The sequence below is a fragment of the Mobula hypostoma genome, chromosome 1 (genome assembly GCF_963921235.1).
Source record: "Mobula hypostoma chromosome 1, sMobHyp1.1, whole genome shotgun sequence".
NCBI lineage: Eukaryota > Metazoa > Chordata > Chondrichthyes > Myliobatiformes > Myliobatidae > Mobula > Mobula hypostoma.
The window spans coordinates 252518596-252534559 of NC_086097.1; the positions used below are offsets into that span (position 1 = coordinate 252518596).

At 44.0% G+C, this 15964-nt stretch overlaps 1 protein-coding gene across 2 annotated transcripts in view; it reads right to left on the reverse strand.

The window, feature by feature from the left end:
* Positions 1–15964, reverse strand: part of cfap418 (cilia and flagella associated protein 418) — a 42651-nt gene that overhangs the window by 13386 nt on the left and 13301 nt on the right. For both annotated transcript variants that reach the window (XM_063042569.1, XM_063042560.1), the window contains exons 3-4: positions 12881–12936; positions 265–330 (exon numbers count right to left, since the gene is read on the reverse strand). In XM_063042569.1, the coding sequence (XP_062898639.1) occupies positions 265–330; positions 12881–12936 (122 nt within the window). The remainder of the gene's footprint in view (positions 1–264; positions 331–12880; positions 12937–15964) is intronic.

Genomic DNA, 15964 nt, shown 5'->3' on the forward strand with positions numbered 1-15964 from the left:
GGGACCACTTACATGACCATTTAACCTACAGAGTATGTCTCTGGACTGTCATGAGGAAACTGGAAAACCCATGCATTCCATAGTGAAGGTGTACAGAGACTCCTTACAGAGGACACTGGGACTGAACTCTGAATTCATATGCATATTTATATTTATATATTAAAATGTGCCATAACAAGACGGTGCATCATATTTCTCTCTTATAATGTTTTGTTTTCTTGAATTAAATTATGGGTTAATAATAAAAATATGAGAATGGGTTACCTGTGAGAAGTATTAGTACCCAGTCCGAGGGGCGCAGAGCTACCACCCAGATAAACTGGGGAACACCTAAAAATAAAGCAACCAGTGTTCAGATCCAAAAATATACAGAAGTAATATTGGACACAAATGGAAATGACATTTCATAGTAGTGTTGCAGTTAGTGCAATGGCTTTACAGCGCCAGTGATGGGGGCTCCATTCCTGTCGCTGTCAGAAAGGAATTTACAGTTCTCCTTGGGCGTTTCCTCCCACGTTCCAAAGACATATCAGTAAGTTGTGGGCATGGTATGTTGGTATTGAAGTGCGGTGACACTTGCGGGCTGTCCCAGCACATCCTCGGACTGCTTTGACACAAAACAACACATTTCACTGTAGGTTTCCATGGTTCAATGTGCGTGTGATAAATAAAGCTCATCTTTAATCCAGGGGTCCCCAACCTTTTCTGCACTGCGGAACTTTTTATTATTGACAATATTCTTGTGGACCAGCCGACCCGGGGGGGTTAGGGTTGCCAACGGACAAGAGTAACAGTCAAATACGTTGTGTTTACCCCAAGAAAGACTACAATGACCATGAAACCTTGTGCGGGCACCAGTGCACATGCGTGACGTGCGGAATATTTTTCTACAAGTCATTTTTGGTGATTCTGTTCGGGCGGGGGTGTTAATTACGACCGGAATATAGGTGATAAGTCGCTAATACACTCAATTTTGTTTCTAAAAGGGTTTATCTAATGAATTTGATATTAAACACACAGCGCATATTTTCCTCGCATGAATATAGTGATAAGTCAATTATCAGGGGAGGACAGGGGAGCTTGAAGTAAGTGTTGAACGAACCTCCAGTAGAAGTGGTAGAGGCAGGTTCGATATTGTCATTTAAAGAAAAATTGGATAGGTATATGGACAGGAAAGGAATGGAGGGTTTTGGGCTGAGTGCAGGTCGGTGGGGCGAGGTGAGAGTAGCGTTCAGCACGGACTAGAAGGGCCGAGATCGCCTGTTTCCGTGCTGTAATTGTTATATGGTTATATAAGTCACTTTTAAGTCAATAGCATCATAACATTTTAAGTAACGTTTGGATATTAAACACACAGCACATATTTTCCCCGTATGAACATACAAAATCATTGCACCAATATCACTGAATCAGTGGGAGCCCTGGGCTTGTTTCCCTGCAACAAGACGGTCCTATCGAGCGGTGATGGGAGACAGCGATACTCGAAGGAGGTTCCTTATGTCCAGTCTATTCCGCTATTTAGTTTTCGTTGCATTCATTGCAGAGATATGTTGGAAATGGAGGCAACGTTTTCAGTGCTTTCGTGGCTATCTCAGGATATTTAGCCTTGACGTTGATCCAGAATGCCAGCAGAGATGTTATGTCAAACATACTTTTCAGCCCGCCGTCATTTGCAAGCTCGAGGAGTTGACCTCCTTCCCGCGCTGACATGGATGACATGCGGGTAATGACCTCGCGTGCGTTCAGGTTCAACAGTGCGCATGACAGGTAATGAGGAAAGGTGCAACTGATTCATATCGCCAAATCATATCGTTTCCTCGCGACCCAGTAGCACATGCTTTGCGGCCCGGTGGTTGGGGACTGCTGCTTTAATCTATGACACTAGGAAAGGAAGTAATCTATAGGGCACAATGTTAAAAAAGGAGGCCCTAATTAATATTATTGGAAAGGAAGGGGAGACCAGTAGGGAACGATGGACCTTGCAGGGCCAGAATTTGTATCTTAATAACTCACCCTCTTTGATATTTTTGAGGCTGAGTTCCACCCAACAAACAAGCATATCAATATTCTGGTTGAGAATGGAAGTGGTAATAAGCCATGGCTTGAGACCTGTGGCACAAATCCTATGTACTGACAGTAGGGCTGAGGATCTAGATGAAACCTCCCCATACTGTTATTTTAGATTTCCTTTCGGCCCAACAAACCCACACCGCCCAATTACACCTATGTAGCCAATTAACCTATGAACCCATACGTCTTCAGAAAGTGGGAGGAAACTGGAGCACACGAAGGAAACCCACGCGGCCATGGGAAGAACAGGCAAATTCTTTATAGACAGCGGATATGCTAGCATTGGAGAGGGCCCAGACAATAATAATTCCGGGAAAGAAAGGTATTTGAAGAGTGTTTGATGGCCTCCGGGCCTGTACTTGCTGGAGCTTAGAAGAATGGGCGGAGGGGACCTCTAATTGAATCCTATCAAATATTGGAAGGACTAGAGTGGATGTTGAGAGAATATTTCATATAGTAGGACAGCATAGGACCCGAGGGCACCACCTCAGAAGAGAGGGATGTCCATTTACAACAGAGATGAGGAGGAATATCTTTAGCCAAAGAGTAGTGAATCTGTAGAATTCATTGCCACAGATGGCTCTGGAGGCCAAGTTATTGGGTATATTAAAAGCAGAGGTTGATAGGTTATTAATCAGTCAGAGCGTCAAAGGTTACAGGGAGAAGGGAGGAGAATAGGATTGAGAGGGATAATGATTCAGCCACGATGGAATGGCAGAGCAGACATGATAGGTCGAGTGGTCTAATTCTGCTCCTAAGTCTTACTACTATGTGCTAAATGTCGTGGGGATAAATGCATCTATAAACGTACAGTCAAAACACAAAGATTAAGGGATCTATGGCATCCATCAACAATGAAATCATTAATTGAATAGATAATCAAGTTGATTTATTGATGCATTATATGAAAGAACAAAACTTTAACAGTTACAAGGATACCATTCATTTTGGACTAATAAAGATGCAAGTATTACCTCAGTTAAAGGCAAGAGTAGAGAGAGGCATCATCAGGAATAAAAAAAATTCAAAAAGCCTGACTGAATACCTGGAGAGCTAAAACATAAAAGGGGAGAATATTCTGCCAGAACTTTTCAAAATTATAATTAGACCACGCATGAAGCATTATACACAATTCTGACAAACTGACAAAATAGAGTAGAAATCGGTCAGATATTATCAATAACTCAAAATGTTAATTCCCTGAAGAAATATGTTATTCATTTTGTTGGAATATAGCAAGGGATGACATGGAAATGGAACGCTGCTGTTCATGGGTAGCAGAAATCAGAATCAGGTTTATTATCACTGGCATATGCACTGAAATTTGTTGCTTTGCAGCAGAACAGTCTATTGCATTAAAATATTACTACAAATGACAATCAGAAATATATACATATGTATAACTTGGGTAGCATCGAAGCCATGCTATTCAGGAAACAAATGCTGTGAAACATGGCTAGACACAAACCAAAGTGTGAATTGTTATACTCAGATAGTACTTGCTTAATTCATTATTTAAATCATAAGACCCAGGAGGATAATTAGGCCACTTGGCCCCTTGAGTCTGCGTCGCCATTCAATCACGGCTGATCCTCAGCCCCACTCCCCGGCCTTCTCCCCGTAACCTTTGATGCCCATGTCCAATCAAGAGCCTATCAAACTCTGCCTTAAATACACCAAACAAACTGGCCTCAACAGCTGCCCGAGGTAACAAATTCACCACCCTCTTGGCTAAAGAAATTTCTTTGCATCTCTGTTTTAAGTGGATGCCCCTTTGTCCTGAGGCTGTGGTCTCTTGTCCTAGACTCCCCCGCCATGAGAACATCCTTTCCAACATCTACTCTGTCTAGGCCTTTCAACATTCAAAAGGTTTCAGTGAGATCCCCACCCCGCCCAGCCTTCTAAATTCCAGTGAGTACAGACCCACAGCTATTAAACATTACTCGTATGATAACCCCTTCATTCCTAGAATCTTCCTTTGGAGCCTCCTCTGAACCTTCTCTAATGCCAGCACATCTTTTCTTAGATGAGGAGCCCAACACTGTTCACAATACTCAATACGAGGCCACACCAGTGCCTTATCTGCTGAGGACCCGTGACCCTGCCTTCAGAGCAGGCGACAAGGCAGCCCTAACAACAGCGAGGACCAAACTGTCCCGGGCCATCAGAGAGGCAAAGTGTGCACACGCCCAGTGAATCCACAGCCACTTCCAGGATGCGGCACGTGGCGCATGTGGAAGGGCATTCAGGACACCACCAACTACAAGACAACATCACCTGACTGTGCTGGTGATGCCTCCCTCCCAGATGCGTTGAATAACTTCTACGCTCGTTTTGAGGCGGAAAATGACGTGGCGGCGAGGAAGACTACCCCTCCTCCAAACGACCAGGTGCTGTGTCTTACCGTAGCCGATGTGAGGAAAACCCTGTGCAGGGTCAACCCATGGAAGGCTGCTGGACTAGACAATATTCTTGGCAGAGTGCTTACAGGATGTGCAGACCAGCTAGCTGAGATTCTCACTGACATCTTCAACATCTCCCTGAGCAGCGTCGTCGTTCCTACTTGCTTCAAGGCCGCCACCATCGTCCCCGTGCCAAAGAAGTCTTCAGTGTCCTGCCTCAACGACTACCGTCCCATCGCACTCACATCCATCATAATGAAGTGTTTCGAGAGGCTCGTCATGAGACACATCAAGACCCTGCTGCCCCCCTCACAGGACCCTTGCAGTTCTCGTACCGTCCCAACCGTTCAACAAACGACGCCACTGCCATCACCCTCCACCTGGACAAAAAAGACACGTACGTTCGAATGCTGTTCATAGACTTCAGTTCAGCATTCAACGCAATCATTCCTCAGAAACTGATTGGAAAGCTGAGCCTACTGGGGCTGAACACCTCCCTCTGCAACTGGATCCTAGACTTCCTGACTGGGAGACCTCAGTCAGTCCGGATTGGAAGCAGCATCTCCAACACCATCACACTGAGCACAGGGGCCCCCCAGGGCTGTGTGCTCAGTCCACTGCTGTTCACTCTGCTGACCCACGTCTGTGCTGCAACACACAGCTCGAACCACATCATCAAGTGCGCCAATGACACGACCGTGGTGGGTCTCATCAGTAAGAACGATGAGTCAGCATACCGAGAGGTGGTGCAGCGGCTAACAGACTGGTGCAGAGCCAACAACCTGTCTCTGAATGTAAACAAAACAAAAGAGATGGTTGTTGACTTCAGGAGAGCACAGAGCGATCACTCTCCGCTGAACATTGACAGCTCCTCTGTAGAGATTGTTAAAAGCACCAAATTTCTTGGTGTTTACCTGGCGGAGAATCTCACCTGGTCCCTCAACATCAGCTCCATAGCAAAGAAAGCCCAGCAGCGTCTCTACTTTCTGCGAAGGCTGAGAAAAGTCCATCTCCCACCCCCCCATCCTCACCACATTCTACAGAGGTTGTACTGAGAGCATCCTGAGCAGCTGCATCACTGCCTAGTTCGAAAATTGCACCATCTCGGATCGCAAGACCCTGCAGTGGATAGTGAGGTCAGCTGAGAAGACCATCGGGGTCTCTCTTCCCGCCATTACAGACACTTACACTACACGCTGCATCCATAAAGCAAACAGCATTATGAAGGACCCCATGCACCCCTCATACAAACTCTTCTCCCTCTTGCCATCTGGCTAAAAAAGGCACCAAAGTACTCGGGCTCTCACAACCAGACTATGTAACAGTTTCTTCCCCCAAGCCATCAGACTCTTCAATACCCAGAGCCTGGACTGACACCAACCTCTACTGTGAATATTGTCTTGTTTATTATTTATTGTAGTGCCTGCACTGTTTTGTGCACTTTATGCAGTCCTGGGTAGGTCTGTAGTCTAGTGTAGTTTTGTGCTGTTTTACATAGTTCAGTGTAGTTCTTGTATTGTTCATGTAGCACCATGGTCCTGAAAAATGTTGTCTCGTTTTTACTGTGTACTGTACCAGCAGTTATGGTCGAAGTGACAATAAAAAGTGACTTGACTTATAAAGCCTCAGCACCACATCCTTGCTCTTGTATTCTAGACCTCTTGAAATGAATGCTAACATGGCATTTGCCTTCCTCACCACCGAGTCAACCTGCATGTTAATCTTTTGGGTGCTCTGCACAAGGACCCCTTTGCATCTCAGATTTTTGGATTTTCTCCCCATTTAGAAAATAACCTGCACATTTATTTTTACTACCAAATTGCATGACCATGCATTTTCCAACATTGTATTTCACTTGCCACCCTTTCTTGCCCATTCTCCTGATCTGTCTAGGTCCTTTTGCAGCCTACCTGTTTCCTCAACACTACCTGCCCCTCCACCAATCTTTGTATCATCTGCAAACTTGGCAACAAAGCCATCTATTCCATCGTCTAAAACATTTATATACAGCATAAAAAGAAGTGGTCCCAACACCACCCCTGCCAAACACCACTAGTCACTGGCAGCCAACCAGAAAAGGATCCTTTTATTCCCGCTTGCTGCCTCCTACCAATCAGCCAATGCTCTAACCGTGCCAGTAACTTCCCTGTAATACCATGGGCTCTTAACTTGGTAGTCAGCCTGATGTGTGGCACCTTGTCAAAGGCCTTCTGGAAGCCCAAATATCCAATATCCACTGCATCCCCTTTATCTATCCCACCTGTAATCTCCTCAACGAATTCCAACAGGTTCATCAGGCAGGATTTTCCTTGAAGGAAACCTTGCTGATTTTGTCCTATCTTGTCCTGCCTCACCAAGTACTCCATAACCTCACCCTTAATAATTGACTGCAGCGTCTTCCCAACCACTGAGATCAGGCTAACTGGTCTATAATTTCCTTTCTGCTGCCTTCCTCCTTTCTTGAAGAGTGGAGTGACATTTGCAATTTTCCAGTCCTCCGATACCATGCCAGAGTCTAATGATTCTTGAAAGATCATTACTAATGCCTTCACAATTTCTACCACTACCTCTTTCAGAACGCTAGGGTGCAGTTCATCTGGTTCTGGTGGCTTACGCACCGTGGTACGTTGTGGTACATATACGTACCAATGACATAAGTAGGAAAAGGGAAGAGGTCCTGAAAGGAGAATATAGAGAGTTAGAAAGGGAGTTGAGAAAAAGGACTACAAAGGTAGTAATCTCGGGATTACTGCCTGTGCCACGCGACAGTGAGAGTAGGAATGCAATGAGGTGGAGGATAAATGCGTGGCTGAGGGATTGGAGCAGGGGGCAGGGATTCAAGTTTTTGGATCATTGGGACCTCTTTTGGCGCAGGTGTGACCTGTACAAAAAGGACCGGTTACACTTAAATCCTAGGGGGACCAATATCCTGGCAGGGAGATTTGCGAGGGCTACTGAGGTGACTTTGAACTAGAATGGTTGTGGGGGGGGTGGTGGGAATCAAATTAAAGAGACTAGGAGAGAGGAGGTTAGTTCACAACAGGGGGATGGGAACAAGTGCACAGAGACAGAGGGGTGTAAAATGAGGGTAGAAGCAAAAAGTAGTAAGGTGAAAAGTAAAACTGGCAGGCTGGCAAATCCAGGTTAAAAATCAAGAAGGACCACTTTTCAACATAATTGTATAAGGGCTAGAAGTGTTGTGAAAGCAAGCCTGAAGGCTTTGTGAGTCAATGCAAGGAGCATTCGTAACAAGGTGGATGAATTAAAACTGCAGATTGTTATTAATGAATATGATATAGTTGGGATCACAGAGAGATGGCTCCAGGGTGGCCAAGGATGGGAGCTCAACATTCAGGAGGGATAGACATGAAAGAAAAGGAGGTGGGGTAGCATTGCTGGTTAGAGAGGAGATTAACGCAATAGAAAGGAAGGACATTAGCCGGGAGGATGTGGAATCGCTATGGGTAGAGCTGTATAACACTAAGAAAATGGCAGAAAACGCTGGTGGGAGTTGTGTACAGGCCACCTAACAGTAGTAGTGAGGTTGGGGATGGCATTAAACAGGAAATTAGAAATGCGTGCAATAGAAGAACAGCAGTTATAATGGGTGACTTCAATCTACATATAGATTGGGTGAACCAAATTGGTAAAGGTGCTGAGGAAGAGGATTTCTTGGAATGTATGCAGGATGGTTTTTTGAACCAACATGTCGAGGAACCAACTAGAGAGCAGGCTATTCTAGACTGGGTATTGAGCAATGAGGAAGGGTTAATTAGCAATCTTGTCGTGAGAGGCCCCTTGGGTAAGAGTGACCATAATATGGTGGAATTCTTCATTAAGATGGAGAGTGACATAGTTAATTCAGAAACAAAGGTTCTGAACTTGAAGGGTAACTTTGAAGGTATGAGATGTGAATTAGCTAAAATAGACTGGCAAATGATACTTAAAGGGTTGAGGGTGGATATGCAATGGCAAGCATTTAAAGATCGCATGGATGAACTACAACAATTGTTCATCCCAGTTTGGCAAAAGAATAAATCAGGGAAGGTAGTGCACCCATGGCTGACAAGGGAAATTAGGGATAGTATCAATTCCAAAGGAGAAGCATACAAGTTAGCCAGAAAAAGCGGCTCACCTGAGGACTGGGAGAAATTCAGCAGAGGAGGACAAAGGGCTTAATTAGGAAAGGGAAAAAAAGATTATGAGAGAAAACTGGCAGGGAACATAAAAACTGACTGTAAAAGCTTTTATAGATATGTGAAAAGAAAAAGATTGGTCAAGACAAATGTAGGTCCCCTACAGACAGAAACAGGTGAATTGATTATGGGGAACAAGGACATGGCAGACCAATTGAGTAACTACTTTGGTTCTGTCTTCACTAAGGAGGACATAAATAATCTTCCGAAAATAGTAGGGGACAGAGGGTCTAGTGAGATGGAGGAACTCAGGGAAATACATGTTAGTAGGGAAGTGGTGTTAGGTAAATTGAAGGGATTAATGGCAGATAAATCCCCAGGGTCAGATGGTCTGCATCCCAGAGTGCTTAAGGAAGTAGCCCAAGAAATAGTGGTTGCATTAGTGATAATTTTTCAAAACCCTTTAGATTCTGGACTAGTTCCTGAGGATTGGAGGGTGGCTAATGTAAACCCCGCCTTTTAAAAAAGGAGGGAGAGAGAAACCAGGGATTTATAGACCGGTTAGCCTAACATCGGTGATGGGGAAAATGCTAGAGTCAGTTATCAAAGATGTGATAACAGCACAGTTGAAATGCGGCGAAATCATCGGACAAAGTCAGCATGGATTTGTGAAAGGAATATCATGTCTGACGAATCTCACAGAATTTTTTGAGGATGTAACTAGTAGAGTGGTTAGGGGAGAACCAGTGGATGTGGTATATTTGGATTTTCAAAAGGCTTTTGACACGGTCCCACACAGGATATTAGTGTGCAAACTTAAAGCACACAGTATAGGGGGTAAGGTATTGATGTGGATAGAGAATTGGTTGGCAGACAGGAAGCAAAGAGTGGGAATAAGCGGGACTTTTTCAGAATGGCAGGCAGTGACTAGTGGGGTACTGCAAGGCTCAGTGCTGGGATCCCAGTTGTTTACAATATATATTAATGTCTTAGATGAGGGAATTAAATGCAGCATCTCCAAGTCTGCGGATGACACGAAGCTGGGCGGCAGTGTTAGCTGTGAGGAGGATGCTAAGAGGATGCAGGGTGACTTGGATAGGTTAGGTGAGTGGGCAAATTCATGGCAGATGCAATTTAATGTGGATAAATGTGAGGTTATCCACTTCGGTGGCAAAAGCAGGAAAACAGATTATTATCTGAATGGTGGCCGATTAGGAAAAAGGGAGGTGCAACGAGACCTGGGTGTCATTATACACCAGTCATTGAAAGTGGGCATGCAGGTACAGAAGGCGGTGAAAAAGGCGAATGGTATGCTGGCATTCATAGCAAGAGGATTCGAGTACAGGAGCAGGGAGGTACTACTGCAGTTGTACAAGGCCTTGGTGAGACCACACCTGGAGTATTGTGTGCAGTTTTGGTCCCCTAATCTGAGGAAAGACATTCTTGCCATGGAGGGAGTACAAAGAAGGTTCACCAGATTGATTCCTGGGATGGCAGGACTTTCATATGATGAAAGACTGGATCGACTAGGCTTATACTCTCTGGAATTTAGAGGATTGAGGGGGGATCTTATTGAAACGTATAAAATCCTAAAGGGATTGGACAGGCTAGATGCAGGAAGATTGTTCCCGATGTTGGGGAAGTCCAGAACGAGGGGTCACATTTTGAGGATAAAGGGGAAGCCTTTTAGGACCAAGATTAGGAAAAACTTCTTCACACTGAGAGTGGTGAATCTGGGGAATTCTCTGCCACAGGAAACAGTTGAGGCCAGTTCACTGGCTATATTTAAGAGCGAGTTAGATATGGCCCTTGTGGCTAAAGAGATCAGAGGGTATGGAGGGAAGGCTGGTACAGGGTTCTGAGTTGGATGATCAGCCATGATCATACTGAATGGCGGTGCAGGCTCAAAGGGCCGAATGGCCTACTCCTGCATCTATTTTCTATGCTTCTATGTTTAGGTCTTTCAGCTTTTTGAGCACCTTCTCCCTTGTAATAGTAACTGCACTCACTTCTCTTCCCCCACACCCTTCAACAGCTGGCACACTGCTAGTCTCTTCCACAGTGAAGACTGATGCAAAGTACTCATTTAGTTCGTCTGCCACCTCCTTGTCCCCCGTTATTATTTCTAGAGGTCCTATATCCACTCTCGTCTCTTATATTTCTTATATACTTGAAAAAGCTTTTTCAATCCACCTTGATAAATGCTTAGATTGGCAGAGTTTTGTTCCTAATGCTTGTCAATATGTATGGAGGGAAGCACTATTGGGGCTGAATGCTCCATGGCCATTCTGCAGTAACAACATGATCACTGACCAGAGCTTTGAAACTTTGAGGCTTATCAATTATTTTTAATTAGCCACAGGGCACAGCATCTTCAAACAGTAAGTGTTTATTATCTTCACATTTACACTGCTGTAATTACATCAATTTATCGCTAGTGTGTCTAGGAACAGCACCTGTATGTGTGACATTAGAGATAGAATGAAACCTGTTCTCTGAAGAGAAGCAGCATACATTTCAAATATACTAATGTCCCTAGACCACTCTGATGACAAGATACACAAAATGCAGAAAGTGACAGAGTTCATTTCTAGGTCGGTTTGAGGTAGTTGGAACTTCTGGAGCAGCTCGCGAGAGTTAAATTTATTCTCAGCAATGCAGCACTTGGAAGAGAATAACAATCTAGATGTCACACTCTAGGCTTCTATTTACTGATCTTTACTGAAACGCACGCTTGTGTTCTCACTGGAGAGTATCAGAACTGGTTTTGGAGTTATTTCTTGTATTTGTTGCCTAACATCAGTAAACATAGAGTCTTAGAACAGCACAGGCCCTTCACTGCACAATGCTGTGCAAACCAGTTAACCTGCTCCAAGATCAATCTGACCCATTCCTCCTGCAAAGCCCGCCATCTTTCTATCATCCATGTACCTACCTAAGAGTTTCTGAAATGTCTCTAAAAAGATGAATAGTTACTTAAATTGAACAGAAAACTGCGAGGATGTTTATACAAGAGATTGAAGTAACATATTCAATGTAGCACAAACTGAAACGTGGCTTATAGTTGGATAGTTGAGAATATGGTCATATGGAAATATGCCAAAAGAAAAGCCAGTTATGCACTTCAACCTGGAGAAGTGTGATGTGATTCACTTTGGAAGGTCTAATTTGAAGGCAGGAAACAGGATTAATGGCAGGATTCTTCATAGTGTGGAGGAACAGAGGAATCTTGAACATTGTCCATGTCTATTGATCCCTCAAAATTGCCGCACAAGTTGATAGGGTGGTTAAAAAGGCTTATGGTGTGTTGGCTTTCATTAGTCAGGAGAATAAGTTCAAGAACCGCGAGGTAATGTTGCAGCTTTAAAACCCTGGTGAGACCACATGGAGTACTGTGGTCAGTTCTGGTCGACTCATCATAGGAAGGATGTAGAAGCTTCAGAAAGGCTGCAGAGGAGGTTTACAAGGATGCTGCCTGGATTAGAGAGCATGTCTTATTAAGATAGGTTGAGCAAGCTAGGACTTTTCTCTTGGACCAAAGGGGGATGAGGGGTGACTTGATAGAGGTGTACAAGATGGAAAGAGGCTTTTTCCCAGGGTAGAAATGGCTCATACAAGAGGGCCTAATTTTAAGGTGTCTGCAGGAAACTATAGGCGTGACGTCAGAGGTAAGTTTCTTTTTTACACAGAGAGTGTGGTACATGCTGACAGGGGTGGTGATAGATGCAGATATATTAGGGGCATTTAAGGAACTTTTAGATAAGTACATGGATGGTAGAAAAACTGATGGCTATGTAGGAGAGAAGAGCTAGATTGATCTTAGAGTAGGTTAAAAGGTTGGCACAGCATTGTGGGCTGAAGGGCCTGTATGTACTCCCACCCTATAATTTTGGGTTATCTCCTCTGTTGGGTGCATATATTGTGAACTTGGGCATTAGAAGGGCAAGATATTCTACTAATGCAATATAAAAGGGTAAAATATTATCAAGTTGTTGGGCAAGTTTCCAATATATAATTAAAAGCAAGAATTTTTTTCTTTCATATTATTGTGGTCTATTCAGCACAAAAAGTGGGCGAAGTGACCAGGAATAAACAGGTTGACATTAAGCAGTTTGAACAGAACTGTATCAATTAGAATTAAACAATTAACATTTAACCATTGCCACCTATGATTACCAACATTAAATCTGTATATAGAATGTAATAGGAACCATAGAAAAACTACAGCACAGAAACAGGCCTTTTGGCCCTTCTTAAAATCTTTAAACTTACTTTGTAACTTTGGCCCTCTGACCTACACAATTTGTTACTGCTCCTGGGCTTGACATCTGAAAACAACATAAAACAATGAGTGATGTTTCAACTGATAGAAATAATAAAAATCTAAACTAAACATTATTAAAAATTTTTTCCAGCATTGGAAAGAACACAAAATGGGTCTAAACCTAGGACATCTGTAAATGTCCACTTAATGCCACCAGCAAAAGCATATTTTGACATATTTTAGTATTTTCATGCTGAATTTTGTGAATTCATAGGAAAGACAACTTGCAACATGAGATTCTGCAGATACTGGAAATCACAAGCAAAAAAATGCAGGAGAAACTCAGAGCACGTCAGGTAGCATATATGGAGAAGAATACAGAGCCGATGCTTTGGGCCGAGATCCTTCAACAGGATCTGATGAAGAGTGGCCCTGACAAAGGTTCTAGGCCTGAAATGTCGGTTCTTTATTCTTCTCTGTAGATCAAGCATTCCCAACCTTTTCTGTGTCACAGACCAATACCATTAAGTAAGGGTCCGTCGCCCCTATGTTAGGAACTCCTGCTATAGATGCACCTACATAGAACATAGATCATAGAATAGTACAGCACAGTACATCCTCAAACCCTGCCTCCCACATAACCTCCCACCTTAAATTCCTCCATATACCTGTCTAGTAGTCTCTTAAATTTCACTAATGTATCTGCCTCCAAGCAGTGCATTTCACGCACCAACCACTCTCTGAGTAAAAAACCTTCCTCTAATATCCCCCTTGAACTTCCCACCCCTTACCTTAAAGCCATGTCCTCTTGTATTGAGCAGTGGTGCCCTGGGGAAGAGGCGCTGGCTATCCACTCTATCTATTCCTTTTAATATCTTGTATACCTCTGTCATGTCTCCTCTCACCCTCCTTCTCTCCAAACAGTAAAGCCCCAGCTCCCTTAATCTCTGATCATAATCCATACTCTCTAAACCAGGCAGCATCCTGGTAAATCTCCTCTGTACCCTTTCCAGTGCTTCCACATCCTTCCTATAGTGAGGCGACTGGAACTGGACCCAGTACTCCAAGTGTGGCCTAACCAGAGTTTTATAGAGCCGCTCCATTACCTCGCAACTCTTAAACTCTATCCCTCGACTTATGAAAGCTAACACCCCATAAGCTTTCTTAACTACCCTATCCACCTGTGAGGCAACTTTCAGGGATCTGTGGACATGTACCCCCAGATCCCTCTCTTCCTCCACACTACCAAGTATCCTGCCATTTACTTTGTACTGTGCCTTGGAGTTTGTCCTTCCAAAGTGTACCACCTCACACTTCTCCGGGTTGAACTCCATCTACCACTTCTCAGCCCACTTCTGCATCCTATCAATGTCTCTCTGCAATCTTCGACAATCCTTTACACTATCCAGAACACCACCAACTTTTGTGTCGTCTGCAAACTTGCCAACCCACCCTTCTACCCCCACATCCAGGTCGTTAATAAAAATCATGAAAAGTAGAGGTCCCAGAACAGATCCTTACGGGACACCACTAGTCACAAAACTCCAATCTGAATGTACTCCCTCCACCACCACCCTCTGCCTTCTGCAGGCAAGCCAATTCTGAATCCACCTGGCCAAACTTCCCTGGATCCCATGCCTTCTGACTTTCTGAGTAAGCCTACTGTGTGGAACCTTGTCAATTGCCTTACTAAAATCCATATAGATCACATCCACTGCACTACCCTCATCTATATGCCTGGTCACCTCCTCAAAGAACTCTATCAGGCTTGTTAGACACGATCTGCCCTTCACAAAGCCATGCCGACTGTCCCTGATCAGACCATGATTCTCTAAATGGGAATAGATCCTATCTCTAAGAATACTTTCCAACAGCTTTCCCACCACAGATGTAAGGCTCACTGTTCTATAATTACTATCCCTACTACCTTTTTTGAATAAGAGGACAACATTCACTTCCCTCCAATCTTCCGGTACCATTCCCATGGACAACGAGGACATAAAGATCCTAGCCAGAGGCTCAGCAATCTCTTCCCTTGCCTCGTGGAGCAGCCTGGGGAGTATTCCGTCAGGCCCTGGGGACTTATCTGTCCTAATGTATTTTAACAATTCCAACACCTCCTCTCCCTTAATATCAACATGCTCCAGAACATCAACCTTACTCATATTGTCCTCACTGTCATCAAGTTCCCTCTCATTGGTGAATACCGAAGAGAAGTATTCATTGAGGACCTCGCTCACTTCCACAGCATCCAGGCACATCTTCCCAACTTTATCTCTAATCGGTCCTACCTTCACTCCTGTCATCCTTTTGTTCTTCACATAATTGAAGAATGCCTTGGGGTTTTCCTTTACCCTACTCGCCAAGGCCTTCTCATGCCTTCTTCTTGCTCTTCTCAGCCCCTTCTTAATCTCCTTTCTTGCTATCCTATATTCCTCAATAGACCCATTTGATCCTTGCTTCCTAAACCTCATGTATGCTGCCCTCTTCCACCTGACTAGATTTTCCACCTCACTTGTCACCCATGGTTCCTTCACCCTACCATTCTTTATATCTTCCTCACCAGGACAAATTTATCCCTAACATCCTGCAAGAGATCCCTGAACATCGACCACATGTCCACAGTACATTTCCCTGCAAAAACGTCATCTTAATTCACACCCGCAAGTTCTATCCTTATAACCTCATAATTTTCCCTTCCCCAATTAAAAATTTTCCTGTCCTCTCTGATTCTATCCTTTTCCATGATAATGCTAAAGGCCAGGGAGGGTGGTCACTGTTCCCCAGATGCTCACCCACTGAGAGATCTGTGACCTGACCCGGTTCATTACCTCGTACTAGATCTAGTATGGCATTCCCCCTATTCGGCCTGTCAACATACTGTGACAGGAATTCCTCCTGGACACATTTAACAAACTCTGCCCAGTCCAAACCCTTGGAACTAATCAGGTGCCAATCAATATCAAGGATGTTAAAGTCACCCATGATAACAACCTTGTTATTTTTGCACCTTTCCAAAATCTGCCTCCCAATCTGCTCCTCGGTATCTCTGCTGCGACCAGGGGACCTATAGAATACTCCTAATAGAGTAA